This window comes from Drosophila subpulchrella, chromosome 2R (assembly GCF_014743375.2).
Source record: "Drosophila subpulchrella strain 33 F10 #4 breed RU33 chromosome 2R, RU_Dsub_v1.1 Primary Assembly, whole genome shotgun sequence".
Classification (NCBI taxonomy): Eukaryota; Metazoa; Arthropoda; class Insecta; order Diptera; family Drosophilidae; genus Drosophila; species Drosophila subpulchrella.
This window is the reverse complement of record NC_050611.1, coordinates 7,733,858-7,760,207: the sequence shown is the minus strand read 5'-3', so window position 1 is coordinate 7,760,207 and position 26,350 is coordinate 7,733,858. Positions and strand designations below refer to the sequence as shown.

Below are 26,350 nucleotides of genomic sequence, written 5' to 3'. Positions count from 1 at the left end.
ATGCCCCTTCGGCTGAGTTATCCGTTTTGTAAATAAATACGACTACTTCGACAAAACCAACTACGTTAGTAAACTCTAAAAGTTGCTCTTAAAATGGGTGCCATCACTTGGGGCTGCTAGATTTGAAATCTACAATCTCCCATGTTGGTTTTGTAGCTATAACATTTGGTAAATTAAATGGGTTTGAACTTGAACTCCAATGCAAACAAAAGAAAAAATGGGCTGAATTTCGGAAATGTTGAATATTTCTGTTTATTGATATGTGGGGCTGGAATCCAGCAGCAGATTGGAATAGCCGTTGAGATAGGCTTTGTGCAGCTTGTTGGCGAACTCCTTATCGTTCTGGATAAGGTACGTGAAGGCCTGGACGAATTGCGTCGAGTTGAGGGGCTGCTGGGGCTCCGGGTTGCCGTTGTTGGGCGCATCGAACATGGTAGGCGGCATCAGGGCCGGGCCGGGCTTGTCTCCAGCCAGCAATCTTCGCAAGCACTTGCCGGCATCGTCGTTGGCCATCAAAGCCGACGAAGACGGGGCACCGGTCGGAGATTGTGCCGGAGCGAAGCTCTTGCCGATCTTTAGCTCACTGAGGAGCTGAGTGTTTAGCTGCTGGGCCTTCTGGAAGGGCGACAAGCGGCTATCGTGGTTGTCCCTGCCCGCGGAGGGCAGCAGATCCTCGCCAGGTGTGACTGCCCGCTGCTGTTTCTCCAGCTGGTCCACGGAGAGCGGCTGGACGCGATGGAACAGTGAATCCGCTGTGGCCTGCTTGGCCGACTCAAAGAACTTCAGCACATTGCCGGCCGTCACGTTCTCCGTCAATGGCGTCTTCGGCTGGCCGCCGCTTACCTGGGCCTTGTAGTCCTTTTGCGCCTTGCTCAGCATGTTGAATATGCTGGCCGGCTGGTTGTTGTCCTGGGGCGCGGGGGCATGGCGCTGGACCTGGCCATTGGTACCGTGGTCCTTGGACTTGAGCAGACCGTTCACCAGGCCACTGATGCGATCGCACTCCTCGCTGTTGTAGAACCAGAAGCCCCGGATGCGGGAGCGCTCGTTGCGGTAGAGCAGGAACGGAGGCTGCGACTGCAGCTCCAGGCTGCCGGTGATCGGCTCCACGAAGGACGTGGTGTTCAGTCGGTTGTTGATGAAGATGCTGTGGAAGGGCTCCGCGTTGCGGTGGTATATGAAGAAGGCTCCCTCGACGTCCGTCTTTTCCCACTCGTTCTGCGCCGAGTTGAACGTGTAGAAGGCGACGTGCGAGGACGAGTCCACGATCTCCTTGGCGTACGGGTCGATCTTCTTGATGGCCGAGAGGTTCATTCGCGTGATGCTTTCGTCGGCCATTGTGTTTGTAGCGTATTTTACCTCCGTGATATTGCTAATTGCAATTATTTGTGAATTCAACAATCCCACTGCTCTTCTGACAAAAAAGTTGGATTTTTATAACGCCATTGCTGTGGTCACACTGGCAGATAGGTATCGATTAGAGCTGCAAAAACATCGATGCTAGCACCATCGATAATTTTGATTCTTTGAGTTTAATAATATTTATAGGGAAAATATATTTAAAAACTGCAAAGGATCCACTGCAACGCATACAAGAATTTACTATCGAAACCAAGGGCTCGGTGTTTCACAAAAATAAAAACCTATCATGTTATCGATACTACCGCAAGTGTATTGACCCAGCTCTAAAAACTGGCGGGAACTCTAATAAAATAGCATTGCAATTTATATTTGTTTGGAAACGCCTCTACTATCAAAATGCAAAAGTCTATAACGTAAATATACGAAAATAGTAGTGCTTTTAAGTCCAGAGTCTTACATTGTTTTATTTCAGATCCTTCTTTAAGAAGAAATCCGATGCCACCGACAGCCCCTCGCCGCCCAAAAAAGTTCCCAAGTAAGCTGTGCGAATTTTTGTTTGCTAATTTCTCATACATATATATTTCCTTTATTAATTGTAGAATTGAGGCGAAGACTGAACTTCCAGATGAACCCATCATAAAGAGTGAGAGTGCCTCCCCGGAAGTAAAGGCAAAGGTTGAACCTATGTCTGTGGATTCCGGGGAAAAGGACAGCCCATTAAAGGATGTTAAAAGGGAAACAAAAGATATTGAGGACAAATCAACTGATAGGAAGGTCACAACTATTGGTCTTAACTCCACTTCCGCTAGTAAGGAGGATATGGAAAACTACGATCCCTCTGCCGATTCGTATCATCCTCTCAAAAATGCCTACTGGAAGGACAAAAAAGTGTAAGTAAAGCTGGTCTAACCACCTCCACTTGGTAATTGACACTCTGTTACTATTTCCAGCACTCCCTACTTGGCATTGGCTCGCACCTTTCAAGTAATCGAGGAGACCAAGGGCCGCCTCAAAATGATCGACACGCTGAGCAATTTCTTCAGCTCGGTGATGTTGGTAAGCCCGGAGGATCTGGTGCCCAGTGTGTACCTCAGCATCAACCAACTGGCCCCCGCCTACGAGGGATTGGAGCTGGGTGTGGCCGAAACCACTTTGATGAAGGCCATCTGCAAGGCCACTGGTCGAAACTTGGCTCATATTAAATCGCAGACGCACTTGATCGGAGATCTGGGCATTGTGGCCGAGCAGTCGCGCGTCTCCCAGCGCATGATGTTCCAGCCTGCCCCTCTGAATGTCAGGGATGTGTTCAGGAAGCTGCGGGAAATAGCCAAGATATCCGGCCAGTCCAAGATGGATATGGTGTACAATATGTTTGTGGCCTGTCGATCGTCGGAAGCTCGCTTTTTCATCCGCTCTTTGATTGGCAAGTTGCGAATCGGCATTGCCGAGCAGAGTCTGCTCACAGCTCTGGCCATTGGCCTGGTCAAAAAGAATCACATTGACGACTGCAAGGCCAACAAGGTTCCAGAGGTTTATAAAGATGAAATAGCAGAGACCACTTTGCTGCTGAAGACTGCATACAGGTGGGAGCTAACCTTGCGTATTATAATGCACATATTAACCAAGTTCTTTTAGCCAATGTCCAAACTACGACATTATCATTCCAGCCATTCTAAAGTATGATATTAAGGAGCTGCAGGAACGCTGCCCCATGCATCCCGGCATGCCGCTGAGGCCCATGCTCGCCCAGCCCACCAAGGGCGTCCACGAGGTGTTTGAAAGATTCGGCGGCATGCAAATCACCTGCGAGTGGAAGTACGATGGAGAGCGTGCCCAGATCCACCGCAACGAAAAGGGGGAGATCAGTATATTCTCGCGCAACTCGGAGAACAACACGGCCAAATATCCGGATTTGATTGCCAGGAGCAGTGGCCTACTCAAGGGCGAAGTGAAATCCTATATCTTAGACAGCGAAATAGTGGCCTGGGATGTCGAGCGGAAGCAGATTCTTCCGTTCCAGGTGCTTAGCACGCGTAAACGAAAAAACGTTGACATCGAGGAAATCAAGGTCCAAGTCTGCGTCTACATATTCGATCTTCTTTACATCAATGGCACTGCATTGGTGACCAAGAACTTGTCAGAGCGTCGCAAACTCCTGCTGGAGCACTTCCAGGAAGTCGAGGGCGAGTGGAAGTTTGCAACTGCTCTGGACACGAATGATATAGACGAAGTGCAGCAGTTCCTGGAGGAATCCATCAAAGGTTTGCCCTAATTAACCACTTGAAAACGGTTTACTCAAGGTTCCATTTTCTAGGAAATTGCGAGGGTCTCATGGTAAAGACTCTGGACGAGGAGGCCACGTATGAGATTGCCAAGAGATCCCGGAATTGGCTAAAACTGAAGAAGGATTACATATCCAATGTGGGCGACTCACTGGATCTGGTGGTGATAGGCGGCTACAAAGGCAAGGGTCGAAGAACTGGAACGTATGGAGGATTCTTGCTTGCCTGCTATGATACCGAAAACGAGGAGTACCAGAGCATATGCAAAATTGGAACAGGTACGATTGCATTTTCAATTGAAGTGCAGGCACTAAACTCCTTATTCATTTCAGGCTTCACCGATGAGGATCTGCAGACGCACTCCGAGTTCTTGGGCAAACACGTGACCAGCTCCGCCAAGTCCTACTACAGATACGATCCCAGTCTGGAGCCGGATCACTGGTTTGAGCCGGTTCAGGTGTGGGAAGTCAAGTGCGCCGATCTGTCTCTCAGCCCGATCCATCGGGCAGCCATAGGCATCGTGGACGGCGAGCGTGGCATTTCCTTGAGATTCCCCCGGTTCATTCGAATTCGCGACGACAAAAACAGCGAGAACGCAACGGACGCCAATCAGGTTGCCCACATGTACCAGTCGCAGGACCAGGTTAAGAATAATCAAAAATCGTGTACACAGATGGAAATGGAGGACGACTTCTACTGACCGTCCTGCTGCAACCATATGTACAACATTTATTTAACAATAAAGTTCGTTATCGCTATTTGACACTGTTGCTGCTCTCCGAGGACTTCGAAACACGCCGATCCTCGAGCTGACTCTCCTTGACCTCCTTGGGCTTTGATTTGTTGCGACGATTCGAGCGTTTGTTTTTCTTAACCGTCTTCTCTTCGACAACGGAAGCCTCTCCATCCGAACAATCTTTGCCTTGGGGCATATCATCTGATCCTATGCGGGCGCGTGCTTTAGGTTGATAAATGGCAATCGAGGGGCGATCCTTCATAAGAAAAAAGAACTTGTAAGGCAGATTTAATTGGATTCTGTGAAACTCACCTTGTTGCGGATGCGGCGCTCCTCCGAAGCTCGGAATTGTGCAGCCTTGATGGCCTCCTCGGCAGCTGTGTCCCGGAAGGTAGCTGCCTCCTGTGGTCCCCGACTAGCTTCCTTCTTCCGATGACCGCCGGCAGCCTGTATGAATGACTTTACAGCTTCTGGGATCTCGCTCTGTTCAGTCCTAGCTTTTTCCCTGAGCTCTGCCGCTGCTCTTGAAGTACTTGGCATTTCATCAAAATCTTTTGCCTCAGGTTTGTTTTCCTTTTTAAGAATAACGAAGTCCTTGTCTGGCCTTGCAGGGTCCATCGGTTTTGAGTTTCTGTTCTGCTTCCCACCGCCGGACGGTTTGCCGCCCTTCTCTTGTTTGATCGGGACTTCTTCCTTTTTCTTATCCCGCTTGGCCAGCTTTCGCAGTTCGTGCTCCTCCCGTCGCCGCTGATCGCGCTCAGTTCGTCGCTTGGAGCGCGAGGTCTTTGCAGCCTCGTTGCCTTGGGCTGCGGCAGGCGGAGGATCCTTGCCATCATTTTTGGCATTGTTGCCGGCAGGTTTCTTGCAGTCGCCTCCACCGCCTCCGGCCTCCTTGGTCTTGCTGGCGTCCGACTGCTCCGCCAGGCGGACCAGCTTCTGCTCCTCGCGCTGCTTGCGCTTCTCCTCGTTCCGCTTGCGTGCCTCCTCGCGGCGTTTCTCCTTCTTGTTGGCCAGGTACTGCAGCAGGGGTGTGGACTTGACCTTCTCGTCCGCTCGCCGGTCAAAGCTGAAGTCGATCTTGACCTCGCCCATGCGACTCGCCTCCTCACGCTCATCGGCCAGCCGCTGGATGAACTCCTGGTAGTGGGACTCGCTCTCGATGGTGTTCACCTTGCTGTCGTCGTTCCGGGACTTGTTCTTGAGGAAGCACTGGAAGGGCGCGTACTCCACGATGGCCATGTACTCGACGCCCTTGTTGTCCACGAAGACGTAGCCGTCGAATCGGTCGCGAAACTGGAGCACATCGGAGATGTCCTTCATGGACATGTCGATGTAGGCGCGACAGGTGGCCTCCTGGCCCAGGGACCAGTCCGCCTGGCAGTAGTAATAGGAGTCGTTCTCCGGCAAGGGACCCACCTGGTCCAGGAAGTCCGTTTCTGTCATCGTGGGCGGCAAATGCCGCATCACAATCTGGATTTGGTGCGTAAATTTATTGGTGACTTGGAATAATCGGAGGATCTATGCATTACCTTGACGACCTGGCTGGTCTTGTCCTTCTTGTCCTTGCGCCGGTTGGCCCTGGGCCTATCCTTTGGCTTTTCCTCGGCCATTGCTTCAGCCATTTTCGAATTCTTTTATTTCTCTCAGATCAGAATCAAAACAAACCCGAAATTTGAACAAATACAAACATGTTGTGGAGCCGATAGAGATGGCACTTTCGGTTCGGAACTAGTAGAGAAAAAAGTTTTTTAATGGAACCATTTAGCTATATTAACAGGTAAAATTGTAAATTAATAAAGAAGATTTAATTGTATTTAGTTTTAACGAACTTGGTTTTTGCCTTAGTAACTAGTTAAAAAGTAAAACATTTGAGGATTAAGAACCAGTGAACTAGTTCACTGTGATCATTTTAGGCGAGCGCTTTTTACCATTCCGCTATTTACTTTTACTACTTACTTTTAAGAAGTTCGACGTAGAGGGTCCTCTGAATGACCCAATAATATGAAATAAAAGGTTGTTCACTAAAGTCTTTGGTAAGGATATCAACAAGTAACTATTTAAGATTAAAATATGTACTAAAACATAATTTAAAAATTAAAAACATTTGTTTTTAGGAATTACAGACTGAAATATGATGTCGATAAGCCCACCATCGGGTTCGTTTCTAAAGTGCTATGTTTGTGTATCCAATGAGTCCAGGATTTGGAAGGAAATTGTACAATGTTTTCCCAAAAGCTCGTATGAGGTGGAAAGAAACCTTCAAAACCTCCAGAATGCTCTGGAGAAATCACAAGTGAGGGCCAAAGTTATTTGCAGGGGATGCAACATGCAGCGGTACTGCAGCGTATCCCATCTCATTCAAGATCGTCCGGAGCACCAAGCCCTCTGCCAGGTGCTAAGGGATCTGCAGAAGTTCCGGAAGATTGATCATCCGCTGTTGCTGCACGGCAAGATCTCCAGTCGCACGAAGCTGCAGTTCGTCATTTCCCAGCTAAAGCTGATCTTGTGGGTGAAGCTGGGCAGACCTCTCACTCCGCGGGAGCATCAACTAATAGGGGATCCCGCTGTTTGCGATGTCTGCTTCAGCACCGGAGCCCTAGTAGACTGCGATGGATGTGCCGGGGTGGCCTTCTGCTCTGCAGGGCACCGCCAGCTAGTCAGCCTCTATCACTCTTCAAAGGATTGCAAAACTCTGGCTGTGATCGCCAGTCCCTTCCGTCAATTGGACGTTCTAGTCAATATCCAGCAATTCTTCCAAAGCTGCCCAATAAAGGAGAGCCATTTAACTACGGCTTTTAGCAAGGCCACCAACATTAAGCTGAGCAACACACCATGGACCGATCTGGAATCGTACCAGCTGTTTGCCACCTGCTCCTCCTTCAGCGGCATCGGCAGCCTTTGCTTGGCCCTGACGCAGATTTCTTGGGTCCCTGATCCGGATAAAGCTGTCATCGTTTACATAGTGGGCGCCACCCAGGAGACCTTGATATACTTCCAGGACATGCACCTGAATTTCTTGTTCCTGCAGTTCCCCAACATTCACCACTTGGAGTTGCACTTCATGGGAAAAACACTTGGGCAAATGGGAGAAACAGGATTAGTCTTTTCCGAAAGGACAGTGAAGAAACACTTTTATCCTTTATCATTCTCACAATTTTCATGTATTTGCAATGTGGATCCTACATTGATCCTTATACTACAACCGGATTTCATCGGCACCGGGAATATAACCCAGGATCTAGTCAATCTTGTACAAAAAAATGATCCACCGGACTTCGACTGGCACGATTGTCTCTCCAGTATTATTCGAACTTTTGGTGTTCCCATTTGCTATACGTCGATCTCACGTCTCAAGGCAATGTCCGATTTAACTGCCATCAATGAGATTGCCAGGGAAAATAATATAGACGTCAAGAGAGCCTACAACATATCGGAGAATCCCTATCGTGAAATAGTACCACTACACAATCCTGATCCATTGGATCTTGAAAGGATTGTTTATGCTAATAACTACCTGGAGGTTGTTTTTACAAGTATCAAACACTAAAAAAAAGCTACCAAAGACTATATATAGTAAGATAGGTTCAAAGTATTTAAAACAACCTAAGACTATATCGACTAACGATATTAAGAAAGATCTCGTCTTATAATCAAAGCTATCTTTATCTACCTATCTATAGACTATAAGAATCTCAACTACCGATATTAGGAAAGTACACGTCGTACAATTTAAACTACCTACCTTACATTGACAAGACTCAAAATAATTTCAAACCACACAAGACTATACGTATATCGACTCCCGATGCTGAGAAAGTTTTCGTCGTATAAATTTAAACTACCAGAGTTAATTAATTAATTTCAAACTACACAGGACTTTATGCATATTGAAAGCAAGTTGACAGTGTTATTATTTCGTTCGAACGCGGCTTAGAAATCTCGCCCTTTAATTTAAACATGTTTATCCATTTACATTTTTGGTAATTGTTTAAGAATAAATTGTTTACCTAATTTATAGCCTACATTTGTAATAAGTATAAATGCTCAGTTTATCAATGCAGCCACTTAAGTCTAGGAGGAAAACGGTTACAATCATTTAAAAAGTGGTTTCAAGATTTGGAAGCTTTGTTCTAGAATGTCTTCTTTGAAATTACGACGATTAGGTCGATTAACCAATAAAACGACTGGTGAAGATCGCCCTCGCACAAGTACGGCGCCTTGGTCCAGGACTCCACGCGGAAGCCGCAGTTTTCCAGCAGCTCCATGAACCGGCCAGCCTCCTCCTCGAACGACGCCTGCCGTCCGTTGTTCTCCAGCAGCGGGCGCAGGGGCAAATGTGAGGTGTTCGTCTCCACGTAGTGCATATAGGGAAGTACTAGAGCCACAACGGCTCGGCCATTGGGAGCCAGAGCCTGGTGAATGTCCTCGAGCAACTTGAAGGAATCGAAGCACCGGTCCAGCACGTTTAGACATAGAATCAACTCCAGGTTTTGCAGGCCTCCAATCTCGGTGATTACGTTGAAGTTAAGCTTCTTCAGCCTATCGCGCATGGTCCAACTGGCTTCGGTGGCAAAAACACGGAGCCCAGCACTGCCACTCAGCTCGGAAACCGTGTTTGCCACTCGCAGCGAGATCTCGCCGTCGCCGGCTCCGATGTCCAGTAACGTAACCTAAGATGGGGCGGATAAGTAATGATAAGCTATATGGGATTCTTGTCCTACCGGCTCGTCTCCACTGGCAGGTTGAAAGCCCCCTGCCACCAGTAACTTGCGGAACTGCTCCTCGGACAGGATGAACATGGAGCCGCGCTTCAGGAATCCGTTGATGTCCGTCTGGGTCATGAAGAATTGGAGAATGGACCTGGCCAGGGCGTGCCACAAGTGGGTCCAGATGTTCGCCGACAGGGCTTTGGCGCGCTCCAGCCAGCTTACCGTGGTGGCGTCCGGCTCCAGGGGCACGAACTTGGCCTGGAATCTCGGTGGCAGTTCATGGTTTAAGCAGTACCACTGAAATGGAACCATATGCATGTGAATCTGCAGGACATCTTGCCTCGAGAATTACCTTTCGGGTGTCTATGTCCTCCAGGGAGTTGTCGTTGTGGAATTTGGCATGGATCACTCTGGCCAAAGTGCCGCGGGGACGATAAGTAGTCATTTTTACAAAATCCTAATATAATTAACTTTTATTTACATTTTCTAAGTTTGTGTATTTAGCTTAATTGTGCCATGGGTTTTCGTGTTTGAAGAACTGGTGTTTGGTATTTTTCACGGTATTTTCCAGGGCTGGAAAGCGTTGTCTAACAGCTGAAAATGAAATGTTGAAAAGTCCGTCAGAAAAGTGCGGTTTTCTAGAGCGGCGTTGCCAGATCAGCATTATTCAGACTCCAAATTTGCGGGAAAATTCGAGATGAGATGATCTGTTGGACTTGATTATCCTTTTTTTAATTTATCGATATGTTAAACATTTGAATTTAAATAATAAGGAGATAGTTTAAGTAACAACTGCAAATCATTCGAATACAATTTTTTACTTTTTGCTTAAATATGTTTAACTGCGCAATATAATATTACCAATGCCAATAAAATAACTTTTGTAGACTAATTTTCCATCAGTTTCTTGAACTTCTAAAACACCGATAATAAAGGTTAAGGTTATGGCTAGCACGTGATCCAAAGTTGAATGTTTTCCAGTTCAATGGAACACCTTGAATTCAAACAGGAAACACTAATTGCTTCTAGACTCACGCCAATTATACGTAATCATTAGCCATCAAGATTAAGGGAATGATAGGAAGAAAGCCTTATCGCCGCTGACCACTAGCCAGTTAAATCAACCGGGAGCGAAATTCCCACACGGTCTATCAGTCTTGGCGAATAATACGAACTTGTGGGCAAAAATAAATAGCCATAAATTAGCTAGCCAAATCTAGGAATCCTTATCAAGTTCCTGGGGGGCATATAAAAGGCTGGGGCGGCCAAGACAGTGGTCAAAGCACCTGCACCCGTGGAATAAAAATGTGGCTGGTTAAATTAATTGCGGCTCTATTGAGTCTGGGCCTGGTTGTTGCCCTGCCCGCTGATGCGGGGCGAGCCAGTTCGGTGACTACTGTAAGTTTTGGGGATCCTTGGGAGCCGGGAATTTCAGTACTAAAATATTTCAAACATTTTCAAGGTTACCATTGTGAAGGGACATGGCTATGAGCTCGAGGAGCACGAGGTTCAAACCTCGGATGGATACCTTCTGACCATGCATCGTATTCCGTACTCCAAAAATACCGGCTACGATGGCCCACGTCCTGTTGTCTTCCTCATGCACGGACTGTTGTGCTCCTCATCGGATTGGGTTCTCGGTGGTCCCCACAGTGGACTGGCTTATCTGCTGTCGGAAGAGGGATACGATGTGTGGATGGGTAATGCCAGGGGCAATACCTACTCCAAGAAGCACGCGACCAAGTCCCCGCTGCTGCAACCCTTCTGGAACTTCGAGTGGCACGACATTGGAATCTACGATCTGCCCGCCATGATCGACAACGTCCTTTACCGCACTGGAGTAGATCAACTGACGTACGTCGGTCACTCTCAAGGTACCACCTCCTTCTTTGTTCTGAACTCGATGATCCCGCGCTTCAAGAGCCGCATAAGGTCGGCCCATTTGTTGGCTCCTGTGGCCTGGATGGAGCACATGGAGAGTCCTTTGGCCACGATTGGAGGTCCTCTGCTGGGCCAGCCCAATGCCTTCGTGGAGCTCTTCGGCAGCGCCGAGTTTCTGCCCAATACGCAGCTAATGAACTTGTTCGGAGCCCTTATCTGCAAAGACGAGGCCATTTCCCAGTTCATGTGCACCAACACCCTGTTCCTCCTGGGCGGCTGGAACTCGCCTTACATTAACGAAACCTTGATGCCAGAAATTATGGCCACCACACCGGCGGGTTGTTCGGTCAATCAGATCTTCCACTACCTGCAGGAGTACAATTCCGGATTTTTCCGGCAGTTCGACTACGGATCGACGCGCAACAAGAAGGAGTACAGCAGCAAGACCCCACCGGAGTACGATGTGGCAGGCATCGATGTGCCCACTTACTTGTATTACAGTGACAACGACTACTTTGCCAGCCTGATCGACGTGGATCGCCTACGGTACGTCATGAATCCTAATGCGCTGCGAAGTGCATACCGCCTGCCGGAGGAAAAGTGGAACCACATCGACTTCCTATGGGGACTCAATGTGAAGGAAATTCTTTATGACCGGGTCATCGATGACATAAATAATGCATAATGTGCGCTGCAAATAAAGCGACATGCCAATGTGATAGATAAAGTTCCACTGGTCACTACTTAATCGGGGGCTCAGGTAGCTTAAGAGCCGATAATTTACAAGTGGCCATAAATTCAAATTGAACTGGTGACACTTCACCGTGACTAAGATACGCAAAAAGACTTTAGCCAATTCCCCACCTTGCTTTGTACTTGCATTGGCGTGGTTATTTATAAGTTTATTTTTAAAACAAATATAGTAAAAAATTATCAAAGCTTAGTGTTATATTACTTGGTTTATATTTAGTTTATTAGTTTATTTGTACTGTTAAGTCACGTGAAGACTTACAAATGAAGGTAAAATATTTGTTATAGTTGAGACCATGTTTAAAATTTGCGCCATTTTTCAGGGCTGCCGTTACCTGTAGAAACATCGATAGGCTTGTAATATTTTTATAGTCATCGATATTATCGTGTTGTTATCGGGTGTAGAGGTGGAAGAAACATATACATAAGTTATATAAATATCGATGTTAAAATCTATTTTGAAGTTAATGTCTACATAAATTAACTATTTAATTATTACGCATTTTTAAATATTTATTTGTAGTGTACGCAAGGACCAAGTAAATGTTGTCCGTAATCTCTACAGACCATCGACATAGTTAATTATTTATAAGCAAACGATTGTTTCGGCCAGTCCCATTCCGATACTATCGATAGTGTCATCGCTGTTTCTCCACAAGCAGGTACATCCACGCAAAAAAAGCTAACTCGAGAAAAGGAAAATCCTTTCAGCGTTTAATTGTTTTAAAAAACCGCCTTAGCTGGCCCAGTGGTCGGTTATTAGTTAGCTGCAAGATGACGCGCGTAACGAGAAGTGAAATCTCCCTGGACATGGAGTTCTGGGTGGAGGAACTGTCGCCGGCTCAGTTGGCGTACTATGAGAAGATCACCAACGAGCACAACGCGGTAAAGGGTGCGCTCAAGAATGCGGTGAGCGCCAACGAGGGCAAGGAGCTCTTCAGCGGCCAGGTGTTCCAGGCGTACTCCTTCAAGGGCAAAGTGCTGCAGGAGCTCAAGGAGGCCACGCTGCCCAAGAAGCCGCCCAAGGCGGCGGATCCCCCGCCAACCCCCACTGCTCCTACCACTGGCACGGGGCGTGGGCGTGGCAGACCACCCAGGCAGCCCTCCAACATCGCCTACCTGGAGTCTTCCGACGAGGGCGACGACGATGTGCCGCTGGCCAAGCGACTCGCCCTGTCTGTGGGCAAAAAAGCGGTGGCCGTGGCCAACGCATCCTCCGCATCCTCTCCAAAACTCGGCAAGAAGGGAGCTGCCGCGGCTGCTGCATCCTCTTCCTCTGGCAAGTCTTCACCCATACCCAAGAGCAGCGGGAAATCGCCAAAGGAGCCCAAGTCGGACATGGAGTCGCCGCCAAAGAACTACCGACCCGCCGAAGTCAATTCGGTCGGTGGTCTGGTGGTGGGCAGCACGGACGAAAGCAAGGACAGCAAGGATGGCAAGGAGGGCAAAGACAACAAAATGCAGGGCAAAACATATCCATCACTGGTAGTGCTAGCCAAACCCTTCCTGAAGATCAAGGACATGGCTGCCACCCGCAGCAAGCTGGACTCAAAGGTCAAATTGGTGCTCATGCTGACGCCCAATAAGTTCTGCGAGTGGCTGCTCCAGGAGGGACTCCTCCGCGCCCAGCAGCACTGTATTAACCACCGCAACAACGAACTGAAGCTGGGTGAGTCGTACAAGACTTCTGACTGGCTTAAAACACTTGTCTAATGAAATACTCTCTTTCCTTAGGCATATATTCGGATGTCACCAAGTTCCCCTATACTGGTGGCTATGTGTGGATTAGCGATTGTTGCCCCTATCGCTTCGTATCCGTATTCAACAATTCCATTTTTGAAGGAGCCCAGCACCCGCCCACGTTCCTTCTAAAGCTGATTTACCACTGGGCCTGCCAGACCAGCATACAGAATGTGGTGCAGTGGGTCAAGGTGGACAGTGTTTACATCAAGGGAATCTACACCTGGCTAAGAGCCATTTGCACATTGGCCGTGCATCAGAAGTGCAAAAAGTTGGGCGGACCCGGAAAGTTTGTGGAGGTAACTATTAGATACCAATTCAGATGAGCCTTTACTCACAGTTTTTTTTCATTCATAATTCAAGGTGGGAGTAATTTCCCTAGGAACCACCTCCCAAGACGGCTCCCAGCGCCAGGTTAAGGTAGAGGTTCTTGGCGTCTATGACTACGCAGAGAAATCCATTCGACTGCGGGCAGTGGAGCCCATCACCGATGGCGATCGCAACTACAAGAAGCGTTTCCAGGCCATTCTGGAGCCGCTGTCACGCTGGGTGCACAAGGACAGCACAATTTGCATTGACTTGACTGTGGACAAGATTACCCTATTCAGCATGGGATTCAAAAATATCGTACAAGCCGCTGCCACCGACAATACGGCCAAGCACAACAACTCTGCGGTAATGGAATACTTGCGCCGGATTGTGCCGCGTATGTTTCAGAACACCCTATCGCTGCTCTCGCGCCAGATGATTCAGCAGTTCCTTGACGAGCTGGTCTGGCGCGAGTCCTTTGGCACATATGCCCTGCAGGCATTTAACAACATTATTATACATATCGCCGAGCAGACGAGGGTAACCACCAATGAGACGATCACCCAGCGCCTGTATCAGGTAAGCAGAAAGAGAAAAGGTATTGCTAGTCAGCACTTAATGCCTCTATCGTTTAGGTGGCCACCAATCCGTTCAAGGACTGGAGTGTTCTGCCCGCTAACTACAAGGAGACCCCGGCCAATGCGGCCCCCAAGCGCCTCAAGAAACGTTAGTACTATCGTACTTTTCTAGCCAGTTTTCATTAAGGCCGTGAATAGAATAATTCGAAATGATAATCCGTTAAGAAAGTGCCTGCGTTTCTCACTCCAAAGTGAAATGTTATCGATTTGTTAAACAATCATTCTTTAATTGAAGCCAAATGGTGAGCTAAGGCTATCCTCTGATTGTGTTATGTGAATTGTGAATTTATAAAATCATTGGATGTGAAGTGCTCACATGGTACACATAAAATTTAAGTTTTAATTTCTGGCATCTTTCGTGTTAACTTATTTTAAAGAGAACTCTAAAGAGAAAAACCAATAAACTTGCACCACATTTAAGAATTGTTTTTATTTGATTTACTTTTTCATTTGGAGTGATAAAACGCAAAATAGCAAGTTAAAGTTTAAGTGTTTACCCCATATATGGCCTACTTTAAGATACCACGTCAAAAATGGAAGAATGCACGTTATTTAAGTTATTAAGAGTACTTTTTTGTTGTTGTACTTTTTTTGTAAGACGGCATTTATTCATTATTTGTTTTCAGCAATCAACGACGCCGACTATGTTGTCTCTAACAAGGTTCCAAAGAAGGAAAAGGACCGCGAAAAGGATACCATGCCCTCTGGAGCTAAGCGTGGTCGACCGCCAAACCCGATGAACACTCCACCACCTCAAGTTCCAATTAAGAAGGGTCCAGGTCGGCCACCAGGCAGTACCAACCAGCCGAAAGGAGACAAGGCATCGACCTCAAAGGCGGCCGGACCTGCATCGGCATCAAAATCACTGTCTAAATCACTGGGAGCCAAAGCTTTCGCTGTTAAAACACCTGGAAAAAAACCGAAAGAAAAGGATGAAAAGGTTTCCATGGTCATTAAGAAGGAGGACGAGGACCTTAGGGGTTTGGAGGAGCTTTACTACGGCATTAGCGATGGAACGGACGAATACTACGAGATGTTCCCATACAGCACGCCCCGAACCGCCCACAACAACCTGGCCAAGACCGTGGAGTGTCCAATATGCCTTAACGGTGACTCCTTCGATTCCAACGAGAAACTGCAGACACACTTGGTTTCGCACATCTCTCCCGAGGGCAAGCAGCACCAGTTCCAGTGCCTCTTCTGCCTCGAGAAGCACCCCACTGAGTCGGTTCTGGCCAAGCACAATCAGATCATGCATCCAACCGAGACAAAGACGGAGGGTTCGCCCTCGTACTACTGCCTAATCTGCCAGCAGCGTCACAATTCCCTGCACCTTTTGACGGCCCATTTGCAGAAGGTGCACAGCACGCTGGAGCTGCCTTATTGGTGTCACTCCTGCGGCTATCGTTCATCGTCACACAGAGATTTGGTCCGGCACTACTATGACGACCATAAACACCAGAACTTTCTACAGTGCCCCTACTGCTTGGATGTGAGTATCTTTGAATATTAAGCTATCTTCGCCGGTTTTATTCAAATTAATATCTTCTTCCAGATTTTCTACTTCTCAAAGCGCGGCGTTGTCAATCAGCTACGAATTGAACATTACTTCCTGCATTTGGACGAGCACATCAACAAGCGGGATCCCTCGCTGCGCTGTCAGAAGTGCTCGCTTACCTTCCTTGAGAAGGGTGATCTTAAGCAGCATGCCGTCCAACACCATGTCAGCATGATCAAGACCAACAAGCCGGTGCGACTCTTACTCAACAATTCGCTGTTGATCCCACCACCCAAGGTTCGCACCCACCACCGTGAGCAGCCGCCGTTCTCCACCTACAAGCGCCCAGTATTCTTTGCGTTCTTGGAGGGCAAGACTTGTGCCGAATGCAACACCGACTACGCCAGCGAGGAGACACACTACACGTAAGTCTAAGAATTTTATTCATTAACTAAGCTAAGCAGAAAGACGACGAGGGTAAAGGTGCCAGTGCTCGCAGGTGAAAACCACACACAGGGTGTTGTATATGGGTTGAATAGCCTTCTGCGAAACACTTTTTTGGGAGCGCAGCATGATGATCAAACGAATGCGAAGTAGCTTTTGAAGAGCAAACCATACAATATCCTGTCTTCCATGACAAATGAACAAACCGATGGCATTGTTTCTCGTCTTTTGAAAATGACCAACAGGCTTAAGCTTATCAGATTGGAGAAATGAGTCTGTCATTAGGCTAGTAACTCCCATTGTTCGATGAAGCCAAATATCAGATCATTGAGGTCTTCTCTTTTCGTACGGTGTCCCACGAAGCTTAAAAGAGATTTTAACAATGTCACATTGTCCACATCTTGTTGGCTCTGGTATTAACAATAGGATAAAAATTAGTAGCACTCTGAACATGGTGGTCAATTTAATTGTGGAAGGTTAAACGGCAAGTGACATGTTTATAAGCCATCAAGTAATTGCCTCTATGTGATTTCATAGAGCCTGATTGGTCTTATCGGGGACATCCATTAGAACGATGTAAGGTAATAAGTTATAAGACAGGGTTTTGGTGTTGTAAGCCTTGTGTATAACCTCTCATTAAAAATATACTTATCTTGTATATCTCCAGCGGTTGGCTGCACTGCGTTAAGTGCAATTATCAGACTTGCTGCGAACGAGCTCAATTCCGTCATGGCGTGGATTGTAATGGAAACTTTGTGGATGCCATGGAGGTGAATATGCCGCAGGAGATGCACTGCATCTGCGGCTTTGCCACCGGCAACGGCAACAAGATGGCTCAGCACTTGGCCAACTGTGGACTTAGCACCTGCTATCCGAGTTTGGAGGCGGCCAATGAGAATGCCGTGAAGCGCAATATGCTGGACATGTTGGGTTTGGTTCGGCGGGACGGCGAAACCTCGGGCGAGGGTGCGGAAATCAGCGAGGCTGCCGAAGATGTCCCGGACCAGAACTCCGAAATGTTGCCACCGCAGGAAGATCATCAGTTGCAGCAGCATCACCAAGGGGTGGAACACCAGCAACAAATGCAGCAGGAACTTCATGAGCCTCAAGCGGAGCTTCAACCAGAGTACTTGTCGGCGCCCGTGGAGCATGAACCAGTGCAGAATCTGCCAGTTCATCAGAGCATACCAGTGCAGCAGAGCGGGCCAATACAATTTGGAGAAATGGAGGCTGCTCCAGTAATGTTGGATCCGCAGCAGCAGGTGCAGGCCACTCCAGATTACGCCCAAGTTTCGGTGGTGCAGCAGCATCAGCAGCAGCAGCCCTACGGAATGAGCCAATACGGCCAGAGCTCTTTGGCCACGGATATCGACATGCCTTTAATTGGAGAGCTCTCTGAGCCAAATGCCCCGCCCACGCCACAGTTCCTGGGAGAGGTCCACACTCCCATGTTCGATGCAGTGGCCGCCGCCGAGCAACAGCACTATCACGCCCAGCACCATCATCACCCGCAATGATATAAGCCACCCGGAAAGCTGAAATCACGCGACTACACTCTTCACTGGCAGAACTACTAGTTGGAGTTCATCTCTAACAATTTGATTGCACATTGGCCATATCCTGGATTCTTAACAGAAAATGCATCTGACTGTAGCATGGCAATATCCAAGCACAAACCATACAATACGAAGGCAATTAATATTGTATAGCATCTATATAAGTACTTTTGACATTAACGAACCATCTTGAACGAAATCTCAAAAAGGTTTTTTATATATTAATACTTACGTATTTCCGCCAGGAAAACAAACATAAGATTCATTTACCGCTAGGTAAGGTTAAAAGTCCTCTACAATGAGATCTGTATCTTTACATTTTAAATATATATAATACATTGAAATTCACTTGGATATTGGTAACTAATCATTTGTAAATGACAAAAATACATACATTGTAATTTTAATAAATCTACTTGTCCTTAAATTAGTCTTTAAATTGGTTTTGTAGGACATAATAAGGCATTTGGGGATTGTATTAGGTGACTTAATTAATGAACCATGTTTGAATAATTGGTAAATAGTCAATTATGTTACAATTGGAGTGCTCAAATTATTTTATTGACATGTTAAGTGAAAAATACATTTAATTAGGCTATTACAAAGTAAATTAGCAGAATTAGCGGCGATAGTAAAAACGCCAGCGTTCGCAAAGGAATATTATACCGGACAACAGCCATCCACATCCAAGGACTGCCCATCCCAGGCGCAAGGAATCGATATCCAGAGATTGAAATCCAAGGACGTTGTCCAGAAGTCTAACGTAACCAGCCCGCATTGCATCGTTAAAGTCGGATACGAACCAATGCTGCAAGAGTCCTGCCGCCTGGATTCGCAGTATAAATTTGTTAAGCGACCACTGCAGATGACAGTTACTCCGCATGGGATAGCCTATAATGGGGGATCCCAGGCATGCCGATGAGAACCTAAAGATGGGCTTGAAGGCATATTGCTGTTGGAGGGAAAAAAACTCCCATCTTTCTAGGGTGAAAGGATAGGCATAACTGCGATTGAAAGCCAGAAGAGCGGAGACTTGTTCACTGGCATTGACGCCCACTAAAAGTCGGGCTACTCCGTCAACCAAATGGGGTTCCACATGCCGCAGGAGCGTGCTGATCTCGTATTGTTTGACCAGAACCTTTTGCTGCTGCTGGATAAGCTGTTCCATGCTATCCACTTGATCACCCACTACCAAAGTGGTGAAGAAACTGCTCAACTGGATGCTGTACAGGTTGGTAACCACAAATCCCAGAATAGTGAGTTGTAATGAGACCATAAAATACCTCAGCGTTGGGCTGTAAACCCTTGTGGGGGAGCAAATATATATTATCCGGCTGATGCTATCTAGGATGTTAAAGCCAATCCGCTGATCCCAGGTGCGATGTTCCAGACCGGGTTGAATCCAGTAGAGTACTCCGCTAACGTATATTACAGATCCGAGCAGCAGTAGCCAACTCCATTGATTGAGAGGCAGCAGCAGATACATATGACGGGATATTTCATTCCTGACCGGGACTATTAGGCAATTGCTGGCCACCAGCAACGGATAGCTATGATCTCCCATAATCTCCGGCACGTCCACATAAGGATGCAATGAGATCTCCAACTGGCCTTCCATTATCCGCTGCATCATCCGTCCCATATTGACACTACTGTTGGTGGCATGCTCCTTGTAGGGGTTGCTCACATGCAACGAGGCATTGTGACGATCCAGATACTCCACGAATGTACGATATCCATATCCTCTGATCTGCTTGCTTCCAGTTTTTTGATCCTGCACAAAAAACACACGAGGAATATCATTCTCCACTGGGGTGGATACCACATAGCCTTGGAAATCATTTGTATTTGGAGGAAAAAGCTGATCAAAATTTAGATCCAGCTTAAAGAAACGTATTTCCGGGTAAGGAGTATATGAGTAAATCTGGTCTCTGTGAAGAACGAGAACATTGGTAAACTGAAAATGCCATAGCCTCCTGAAGATGCCCATTAAAGCGTTGTAAGATGCACTTCGTTTGGTGGGTAAAACTACAATCAGCCGAACGCGGTGTAATCGTCGAAGAGCCTTGTCCAGATTAAGCCAAATCATTGCCTGAGTGCTTTGGCAAAATAGCAGACTGACCGAATCATCGGCATTTATGTTATAGCTACCCAGTGGATGCTCCTTGTGGGATGGAGTAGATGCATCCACCGTGTGACAAGTTACTTCCATCGTATCTTGAAGCCAAATCATCAGATTGTTTAGGTCATACGAATTCGTGTGGGCCCCTATAAAAATGGGGGTATTTTTCCAATTCTCCCTGCCGCGAATGGCTGTCAATACGGATTTCACCAAAGTCATATTGTGACCTCCGCGGATAAACTGCAACTGGACACAAGTAAGAAGCAGCAAGAGGAATACAAGAACCGTGCGCATGGTGGTTGATTATAATATGAATTTTTGGAATCCTTACACCAGACTTATAAGGTAGGAAATAATTAAAGTGATTAAATATAATCAGGGTTGATTGGCCTTATCGTTGATCAGAAGGCAAGGGAAAATTGAGATATTGCAATACTTCTCGACCAAGGATTTTATCCAATTTGTCAAGGTATATGTAACTGTTTTGTAAGGATATATAATTTGCTTTATTTTCTTAACTATTTTTTTGGAGGTGAGCATGGATTTATTGCACATCGGTTGGACAAAAAAATTTTAAAAAGAAAACATATTTCACATTACTTCGAAATGGAATGAAAATACACAAAACACATAAAATAAGTTATTATTACGATTACGGAAAACATCTTCGAATGAAATCTTTAAATTATTAAAAGTCCACAACCATTACAGAATATTTGTTATTTGTGGGTTATTGCAAGAAAAATCAACCAATAGTACTTCTGGAACCAACTGGTTTAAACTTTCTTGAAGAGATTTGTAAAGTTTTGGAATCAAGAACCATCCAGTCTGAAAAGGCTCACTTTTGTTGCTGGCGTTGCTTCGATTGCAGTAGAGCGGACAAAACCAAAGCTGTATCTAGTTCCTGCTGATTACCAGGTTCATTGTCCAGAGATATTTCAGCAGCACGTTCGTGGAACCGAGCCAAGACACGGGAACGATAGTCTGCAGAGTTGTGACATTTAATATAAGAGCTATACAAAATATAAATATGTAAACACTTACCCACACTGCCCGCCAGGGGATTTCCAGTTAGTCGCAGCGTTTCGAGAAGCGGAAGATTGGCGACATGATCAACCTCATCGAGCTCTTCGATTTGATTGGAACTAAGATCCAGATTGACCAGAGAAAGCAGCTTCCGCAGACCACTCAGGGTCTTGATTTTATTCTGAGCCAGCTTTAGTGTGACAAGATTTCCCATCGTCAAGTGCCAGTCTACGCACTCGGCTATTAGATTTCCGGACAGCGAAAGCAACTGGAGGTGGGGAAGCTCGGCAAGATTTTGGACGGTCCGTATTCTATTCTGCTCGAGAATCAAGCGTTTGAGCTTTGGAGCAGTTCTCACACTGCTATCGATCTGGGTGAGCAGATTGCCTGTCAGATCCAATTCGGTTAACTCCTGCCACGCGTCCGCACTAACCAAGGCACTGCCATTAGAAGGGGAGGATCCGGAACTTGAGGAGGGTGCAATGATTGTCTCTGGCAGCAGGCTTGGCACATCACAGTGCTTGTGCAGATTGTCGCACAGCAGCACTTGGTTTATGTTTTGTATAGTTGTGTTATGGACACAGATTGTCTGGAGTGTCGGCTTTAGAAGTTCGATGTCCACAATGTTCTCCGTGGACAGGGCCGAGAACTTGAGCGTCTTGAGATTGCGAAAGGCATTCAGGTTAAAGTTTAGTCTGTTCGGAATGATATTGCTTCGACCGATTGGCACGTCAACCGTATTGTAGTCCTGAGCATAGCTTCCATTGTCCTTGACCGGAGTGACCACCAAAGAAACAAGCTGTGTGCAAAAGTCCAATACATGCGAGAAGTCAAATTTACCGCCGCGATCCAGGCTTGGTGGACAGGGAAGACTTAGCCGCTCACTAATAGCGAAGACCTGTAAAAAGAGGTACAAATAAAAACAATATGGTGAGTATTATACTCAGTTAGATTTATTTTATATTAAGCTGCCATTGCAGCTTGGAATTCATGGGTTTTCGTGCTCTTTAGGGGAAATAGTTCTTTCTCTTCGGTTGCTAGGAATTTCAGCATTAATTTATGAAGCAAAGCTATCCCCAGATACTTTCGCTCCTTACTCGATAAACGGCTTCGAGCTAAACCCCAGTAAGCACCCAATCGCCGGTTGGTCAGGTGATTCATACTTAGAGCATCGAGAATGGATGCCTCACGAGTTTGCGCATCTTGTGACGAAATTCCTTGAAAAGCGCGTATTAGTAAGACCCCACGTTTTGCCCTCCAGATGGACACTATTAAGGCTAATTTGGGGTCTTTGACTAACGTAATGCTGTTGGTTTCGTTCAGCAATTTTTGAGCTTTTTTTAAATGAACATAAGGACGGGATGCCTTGCCTTTTCCCACATAGAAAATGGCTTTCAAGAAGGTATACCAAACATCCATGAGATGAAGATGACTCGCTCGTTCCCTCAGTTTATTCGTAACTCGAGGATCCAGCAACAAATAGTTGAAGTAATGCCGATTGATGCAGTCATTTTCTCGATACCATTTACTATGCTGTCGAACATACTTTTCAAGGTGACTGATCTTCTTAAAATTTACTTCTGAATTGATGGTCTTTTCCAACTCTGCAGAGAAGTTAGTGTGATGTTTGTGGAGCGTACCCAGTGAATAGGTAATACCCCTAGCTTTGACTAGGTAGCTGAAAATGTTTCTAAGCTGCAATGGGCTTGTTTGGGTCAAACCAAATACTAATAATTTAGACATGTTTCAGAGTAGGAACGTGAACTAACAAGAAACTCAAAGGGAAGACCTATCTATCCGACTCACCTCCAGGGCTGAAAGGTTGTACTCCTTCTTGGAGCTGAGCAGTGCATCCCCACTTTCGTTGAACAGCTTGGCCAGGTCCTGCAGGAGATAAATAATGTCGTACTTGTTGAAATCCAGGAACTCGGCCAGAGGCCGCGGCAGTTCCGTCCGGAAGTAGATGAGTAGCTCCTGGAGATATGTTTCCAGCTGTTCGCGACGCTGCTCCAAAAAAGAGGGCTGTTTATTCCCGACCAGCTGCAAATTGAGAAGGTACATATGTCAACATGTAGATCCATCATATCTTTGGGGGCGTACCTTCTTTGGCGGCAGCAGCTTCTTGCTGATGGATATCTCGCCCACCAGCTTCTCGTGGAGACTTGCAAAATCCCTGTAGCGGCGCTCCACCACCCACTCCAACTTGCCCACCCGCACCTTGATGTCGTAGTAGGTGGTTCCGCTGGAGTTCTCGTTCGTGAACTTCGGTACCGTCACCGCGGTGTCCTCGTGCTGGCGATAATAGCAAGCCATCGCTGTCCTTTCCGCTTCCCTGAGATTTTGTCAAGCATCCGGATCCGCATCCAGCAGGCAATCATTTGATAAACATTGTCCAATCAGCCAGTGTTGCCAGCAGTGCTGTCAGAATCGAGAGAGAGAATAATCGGGAGAAACCGCGAGAGCTGGCTATAGCCAAAATTAAATGATAGACACCAGCTTTGTAGAAATTAAATTCATTATTTTACATTTTGTTACGTTTAAATACTTTGAAAAAACCAACATAGTAGGCCATACATTGTGTGTTTAAATACGCCTATAAAATTTAAAAGCATAATTAAAACTGGTTGGAATATAGCCAAAAATAAAAAACCACAGCACTGTCTCCCGTCTTAATTAAATACCAAACAGTATGTTTTTAGTATATAAACAGCCCTTCCTCAAGTGCTATCGAAATATCGATTGTTAGACATTCGGCTTTTTTGTTTATATTTCCTTGTTGGCATTTTCAGTTCTAGGAGCAATTGATTTTTAAGTTAATTAGTTTAATTAAACGATGCCAGTGACCAGGCGACTTAAAAAGTAGTTGACATATCCGAGCTGAAGGGAGACGAGGCCCAAAAATGGCCTTCCTGGGCGACTGTGTGATCGTCTTTGTGTCGCAGGCAAGTGGGACTCTCCATTCGTATATTTAGAATAAAATAACTCCTATTTACTCAATTGCAGATGCTATTTTTCGCCGGCGGCTGGCTCTTTTTCAACAAGGAACTGTTCAAGCACTATGAGATACGCCACATATCCGTTCAGTTGATCTTTTCATCCACATTCGCCTTATCCATAACCATGTTCGAATTAATCATATTCGAAATCATCGGAGTTCTGGAGTCCAGTTCGAGATACTTCCATTGGCGACTGGGTCTCGCATTGCTACTCTTTATGACGACGGCTGTGATACCCATTTATATTTGCTACTCTGTGATACACAGCATTTCCTTCTGTAAGCAAACGTTTTTATAGGTTCAAGTTTCCCCTGTAACTTTATCTTTTCTTTCTAGTTTCCGACAGATGGGTCAGAATTCTGACCACGTTCTGTTGGTTTATTTTTCTCTACGGACTTTGGCGGATTGGCGAACCCTTTCCCTTGCTGAGCGCCTCCCATGGCATATTTACGATCGAACAGGGCGTTTCCCGGATTAGTGTGATTGGAGTCACCGTAATGGCCATACTCTCCGGTTTTGGTGCCGTCAACTATCCCTACACCAGCATGGCCTACTTCATCAAGTAATCGAATTGCTATAAAATTTCCTCTTATCTCTGTGTGACATGCACTTGTTTTCCCTTTTTTGGCAGGCCAGTGTCCCGCAGTGACATCATCTGTTTCGAGCGACGATTGGCTCTTACGGTAGACATGTTGACGGCCAAAAAGCGGAGGATTGCCCTGGCCGTCTATAACCACAACAAACTGCATCCTGCCAAACCCAGAATTTGGGATATGTTTACCTCGGCGGTCCACCGCAACACGAGCAATGGCGAAGGTGGTTACTGGTGTGATACTTAAGTCGATCATTTTTCAATTCATTTATTCTTTTTAGACATCAATCAACTGAAACAAGAAGTTTACGGCTTGGAGGAGCTATTACGCTCTGTTTTCTTGGAACTAAACTCCTTGAAAAACATGGAGGAACGCCAAAGATGGTCTCAAACGTTGAAGGGAAAGTACTTCAATGTCCTGGGGCACTTTTTCAGTGTGTATTGTGTCTATAAGATATTTATGGTAGGTGTATAACTGACAAAAAAAGAGATAACGTCCCCATTATTAACACCAATATTTAATAGTGTTGCATCAACATCATCTTCGATAGGGTGGGTCGCAAGGACCCAGTGACACGTGGCCTAGAGATTGCCATTCATTGGTGCGGCTTTGACATAGACTTTGCCTTTTGGAATCAGTATATATCATTTTTGCTCGTCGGCTGCATTGTTGTCACCTCGATACGAGGCTTGTTGCTGACTCTCACAAAGGTGGGTTTACTAAAATATTAAGATTTCACCATTATTACGTTTGATTTCTTACAGTTCTTCTACCGCATTTCGTCGAGCAAGTCGAGCAACATAATCGTCCTGATTTTGGGCCAGATCATGGGCATGTACTTCTGTTCCTCGGTGCTGCTGATGCGCATGAACATGCCGGCAGAGTATCGGGTGATCATCACGGAAGTTCTGGGAAATCTGCACTTCAACTTCTACCATCGTTGGTTCGACGTCATATTCCTGGTCAGTGCTTTGACCACCATCATTGTTCTTTATCTGTCTCGTAAGCCACATCGCGTGGATGATTCAGATCCGCACTGATTTCAGCATGAGCGCTTGGGAGAGCCCACGCAGCTCTTCTTTTAGGATAAGCAGAATTGATTAAGAATCAGTTAGCCTAATTATTGCAAGCTTTAAGTTATGTAAATCCGTGTATATACCAGTGTGTATGTATGTACATATGTAATGCAAAATAAGGTATCTTACTGTATAACGATGCACAAAAATCAGAGTTACATATGCTTCCTTAAGTGAAATAAAGCAACGAACTGTTTATCTCTAGAAAAGTCCTGTGAAATATCCCCTTCTTAAAATAGGGGTATATTTTGAAGCTTGAGTATCCCGTTTTGAAGCTTTCAAAAAAGCTGTTCAGTTGTTTGATTTAGGTCTTTAGGTTACGGTTACCAGTTGCCTGCTACTACAAGGTTAGCTCAATGTTGAGTGAGTCACGTCCTAACATTTGAGCAGTTAAAAATTGTACTGTATTTCATTCCCAACATTCCCAAAATAGATTGCTGTGTAGCTTCTTGAGGTAAACTGCAAGGAATTGTTGGATAACTAAGTGGGCGTAAGTTTAGAGAGGGAAGTTCTAATGGGCTAGTTTAGGACGGGTAGAAAACTTGTGTACCACAAATAATAAATGTAAACATGAAAAAAAAAACAATATTTCTCTTCAATGGACTCAAAAATAATATTATCATCTTTGCTTA

The 26,350-nt window shown here is 46.0% G+C and overlaps 11 protein-coding genes across 11 annotated transcripts; 5 read left to right on the top strand and 6 right to left on the bottom strand.

Moving 5' to 3' along the window:
* Positions 1-227: 227 nt before the first annotated feature.
* LOC119551160 (mRNA-decapping enzyme 1A) lies at positions 228-1,439 on the bottom strand. Its single transcript, XM_037860356.1, has one exon. The coding sequence runs from the start codon at positions 1,336-1,338 to the stop codon at positions 253-255; it is 1,086 nt and encodes a 361-aa protein (XP_037716284.1). The 5' UTR covers positions 1,339-1,439; the 3' UTR covers positions 228-252.
* Positions 1,440-1,678: 239 nt separating this feature from the next.
* On the top strand, positions 1,679-4,402 carry LOC119549484 (DNA ligase 1). Its single transcript, XM_037857586.1, has 7 exons — positions 1,679-1,775; positions 1,835-1,897; positions 1,962-2,252; positions 2,313-2,945; positions 2,998-3,623; positions 3,677-3,922; positions 3,977-4,402. Exons 1-7 carry the CDS (start codon positions 1,759-1,761, stop codon positions 4,342-4,344), a joined length of 2,244 nt encoding a protein of 747 aa, XP_037713514.1. The 5' UTR covers positions 1,679-1,758; the 3' UTR covers positions 4,345-4,402.
* LOC119549485 (regulator of nonsense transcripts 3B) lies at positions 4,296-6,111 on the bottom strand. Its single transcript, XM_037857587.1, has 3 exons — positions 5,910-6,111; positions 4,693-5,850; positions 4,296-4,636 (listed from the first exon to the last, which is right to left on the bottom strand). Exons 1-3 carry the CDS (start codon positions 6,000-6,002, stop codon positions 4,400-4,402), a joined length of 1,488 nt encoding a protein of 495 aa, XP_037713515.1. The 5' UTR covers positions 6,003-6,111; the 3' UTR covers positions 4,296-4,399.
* Positions 6,112-6,265: 154 nt separating this feature from the next.
* LOC119549486 lies at positions 6,266-8,294 on the top strand. Its single transcript, XM_037857589.1, has 2 exons — positions 6,266-6,413; positions 6,495-8,294. Exon 2 carries the CDS (start codon positions 6,512-6,514, stop codon positions 7,925-7,927), a length of 1,416 nt encoding a protein of 471 aa, XP_037713517.1. The 5' UTR covers positions 6,266-6,413; positions 6,495-6,511; the 3' UTR covers positions 7,928-8,294.
* On the bottom strand, positions 8,258-9,643 carry LOC119549488 (methyltransferase-like protein 9). The gene is made up of 3 exons (XM_037857591.1): positions 9,442-9,643; positions 9,102-9,386; positions 8,258-9,050 (listed from the first exon to the last, which is right to left on the bottom strand). The coding sequence occupies exons 1-3, from the start codon at positions 9,532-9,534 to the stop codon at positions 8,511-8,513; spliced, it is 918 nt and encodes a 305-aa protein (XP_037713519.1). The 5' UTR covers positions 9,535-9,643; the 3' UTR covers positions 8,258-8,510.
* Positions 9,644-10,374: 731 nt separating this feature from the next.
* LOC119549487 (lipase 3) lies at positions 10,375-11,908 on the top strand. Its single transcript, XM_037857590.1, has 2 exons — positions 10,375-10,487; positions 10,552-11,908. The coding sequence occupies exons 1-2, from the start codon at positions 10,395-10,397 to the stop codon at positions 11,653-11,655; spliced, it is 1,197 nt and encodes a 398-aa protein (XP_037713518.1). The 5' UTR covers positions 10,375-10,394; the 3' UTR covers positions 11,656-11,908.
* A 467-nt stretch (positions 11,909-12,375) lies between these two features.
* Positions 12,376-18,344, top strand: LOC119549400. The gene is made up of 7 exons (XM_037857455.1): positions 12,376-13,389; positions 13,455-13,759; positions 13,824-14,348; positions 14,405-14,495; positions 15,034-15,899; positions 15,963-16,330; positions 17,017-18,344. The coding sequence occupies exons 1-7, from the start codon at positions 12,495-12,497 to the stop codon at positions 17,864-17,866; spliced, it is 3,900 nt and encodes a 1,299-aa protein (XP_037713383.1). The 5' UTR covers positions 12,376-12,494; the 3' UTR covers positions 17,867-18,344.
* A 180-nt stretch (positions 18,345-18,524) lies between these two features.
* On the bottom strand, positions 18,525-20,403 carry LOC119549650. The gene has a single exon (XM_037857835.1). It carries the CDS (start codon positions 20,319-20,321, stop codon positions 18,525-18,527), a length of 1,797 nt encoding a protein of 598 aa, XP_037713763.1. The 5' UTR covers positions 20,322-20,403.
* Positions 20,404-20,503: 100 nt separating this feature from the next.
* LOC119549401 (nischarin) lies at positions 20,504-23,469 on the bottom strand. Its single transcript, XM_037857456.1, has 4 exons — positions 23,154-23,469; positions 22,860-23,093; positions 21,072-21,951; positions 20,504-21,011 (listed from the first exon to the last, which is right to left on the bottom strand). The coding sequence occupies exons 1-4, from the start codon at positions 23,364-23,366 to the stop codon at positions 20,866-20,868; spliced, it is 1,473 nt and encodes a 490-aa protein (XP_037713384.1). The 5' UTR covers positions 23,367-23,469; the 3' UTR covers positions 20,504-20,865.
* On the bottom strand, positions 22,017-22,822 carry LOC119549403 (ankyrin repeat and LEM domain-containing protein 1). Its single transcript, XM_037857457.1, has one exon. The coding sequence runs from the start codon at positions 22,794-22,796 to the stop codon at positions 22,017-22,019; it is 780 nt and encodes a 259-aa protein (XP_037713385.1). The 5' UTR covers positions 22,797-22,822.
* A 301-nt stretch (positions 23,470-23,770) lies between the features above and the next one.
* LOC119549993 (Golgi pH regulator) lies at positions 23,771-26,066 on the top strand. The gene is made up of 7 exons (XM_037858403.1): positions 23,771-23,995; positions 24,057-24,327; positions 24,386-24,611; positions 24,681-24,865; positions 24,923-25,104; positions 25,167-25,352; positions 25,407-26,066. The coding sequence occupies exons 1-7, from the start codon at positions 23,954-23,956 to the stop codon at positions 25,680-25,682; spliced, it is 1,368 nt and encodes a 455-aa protein (XP_037714331.1). The 5' UTR covers positions 23,771-23,953; the 3' UTR covers positions 25,683-26,066.
* Positions 26,067-26,350: the final 284 nt, after the last annotated feature.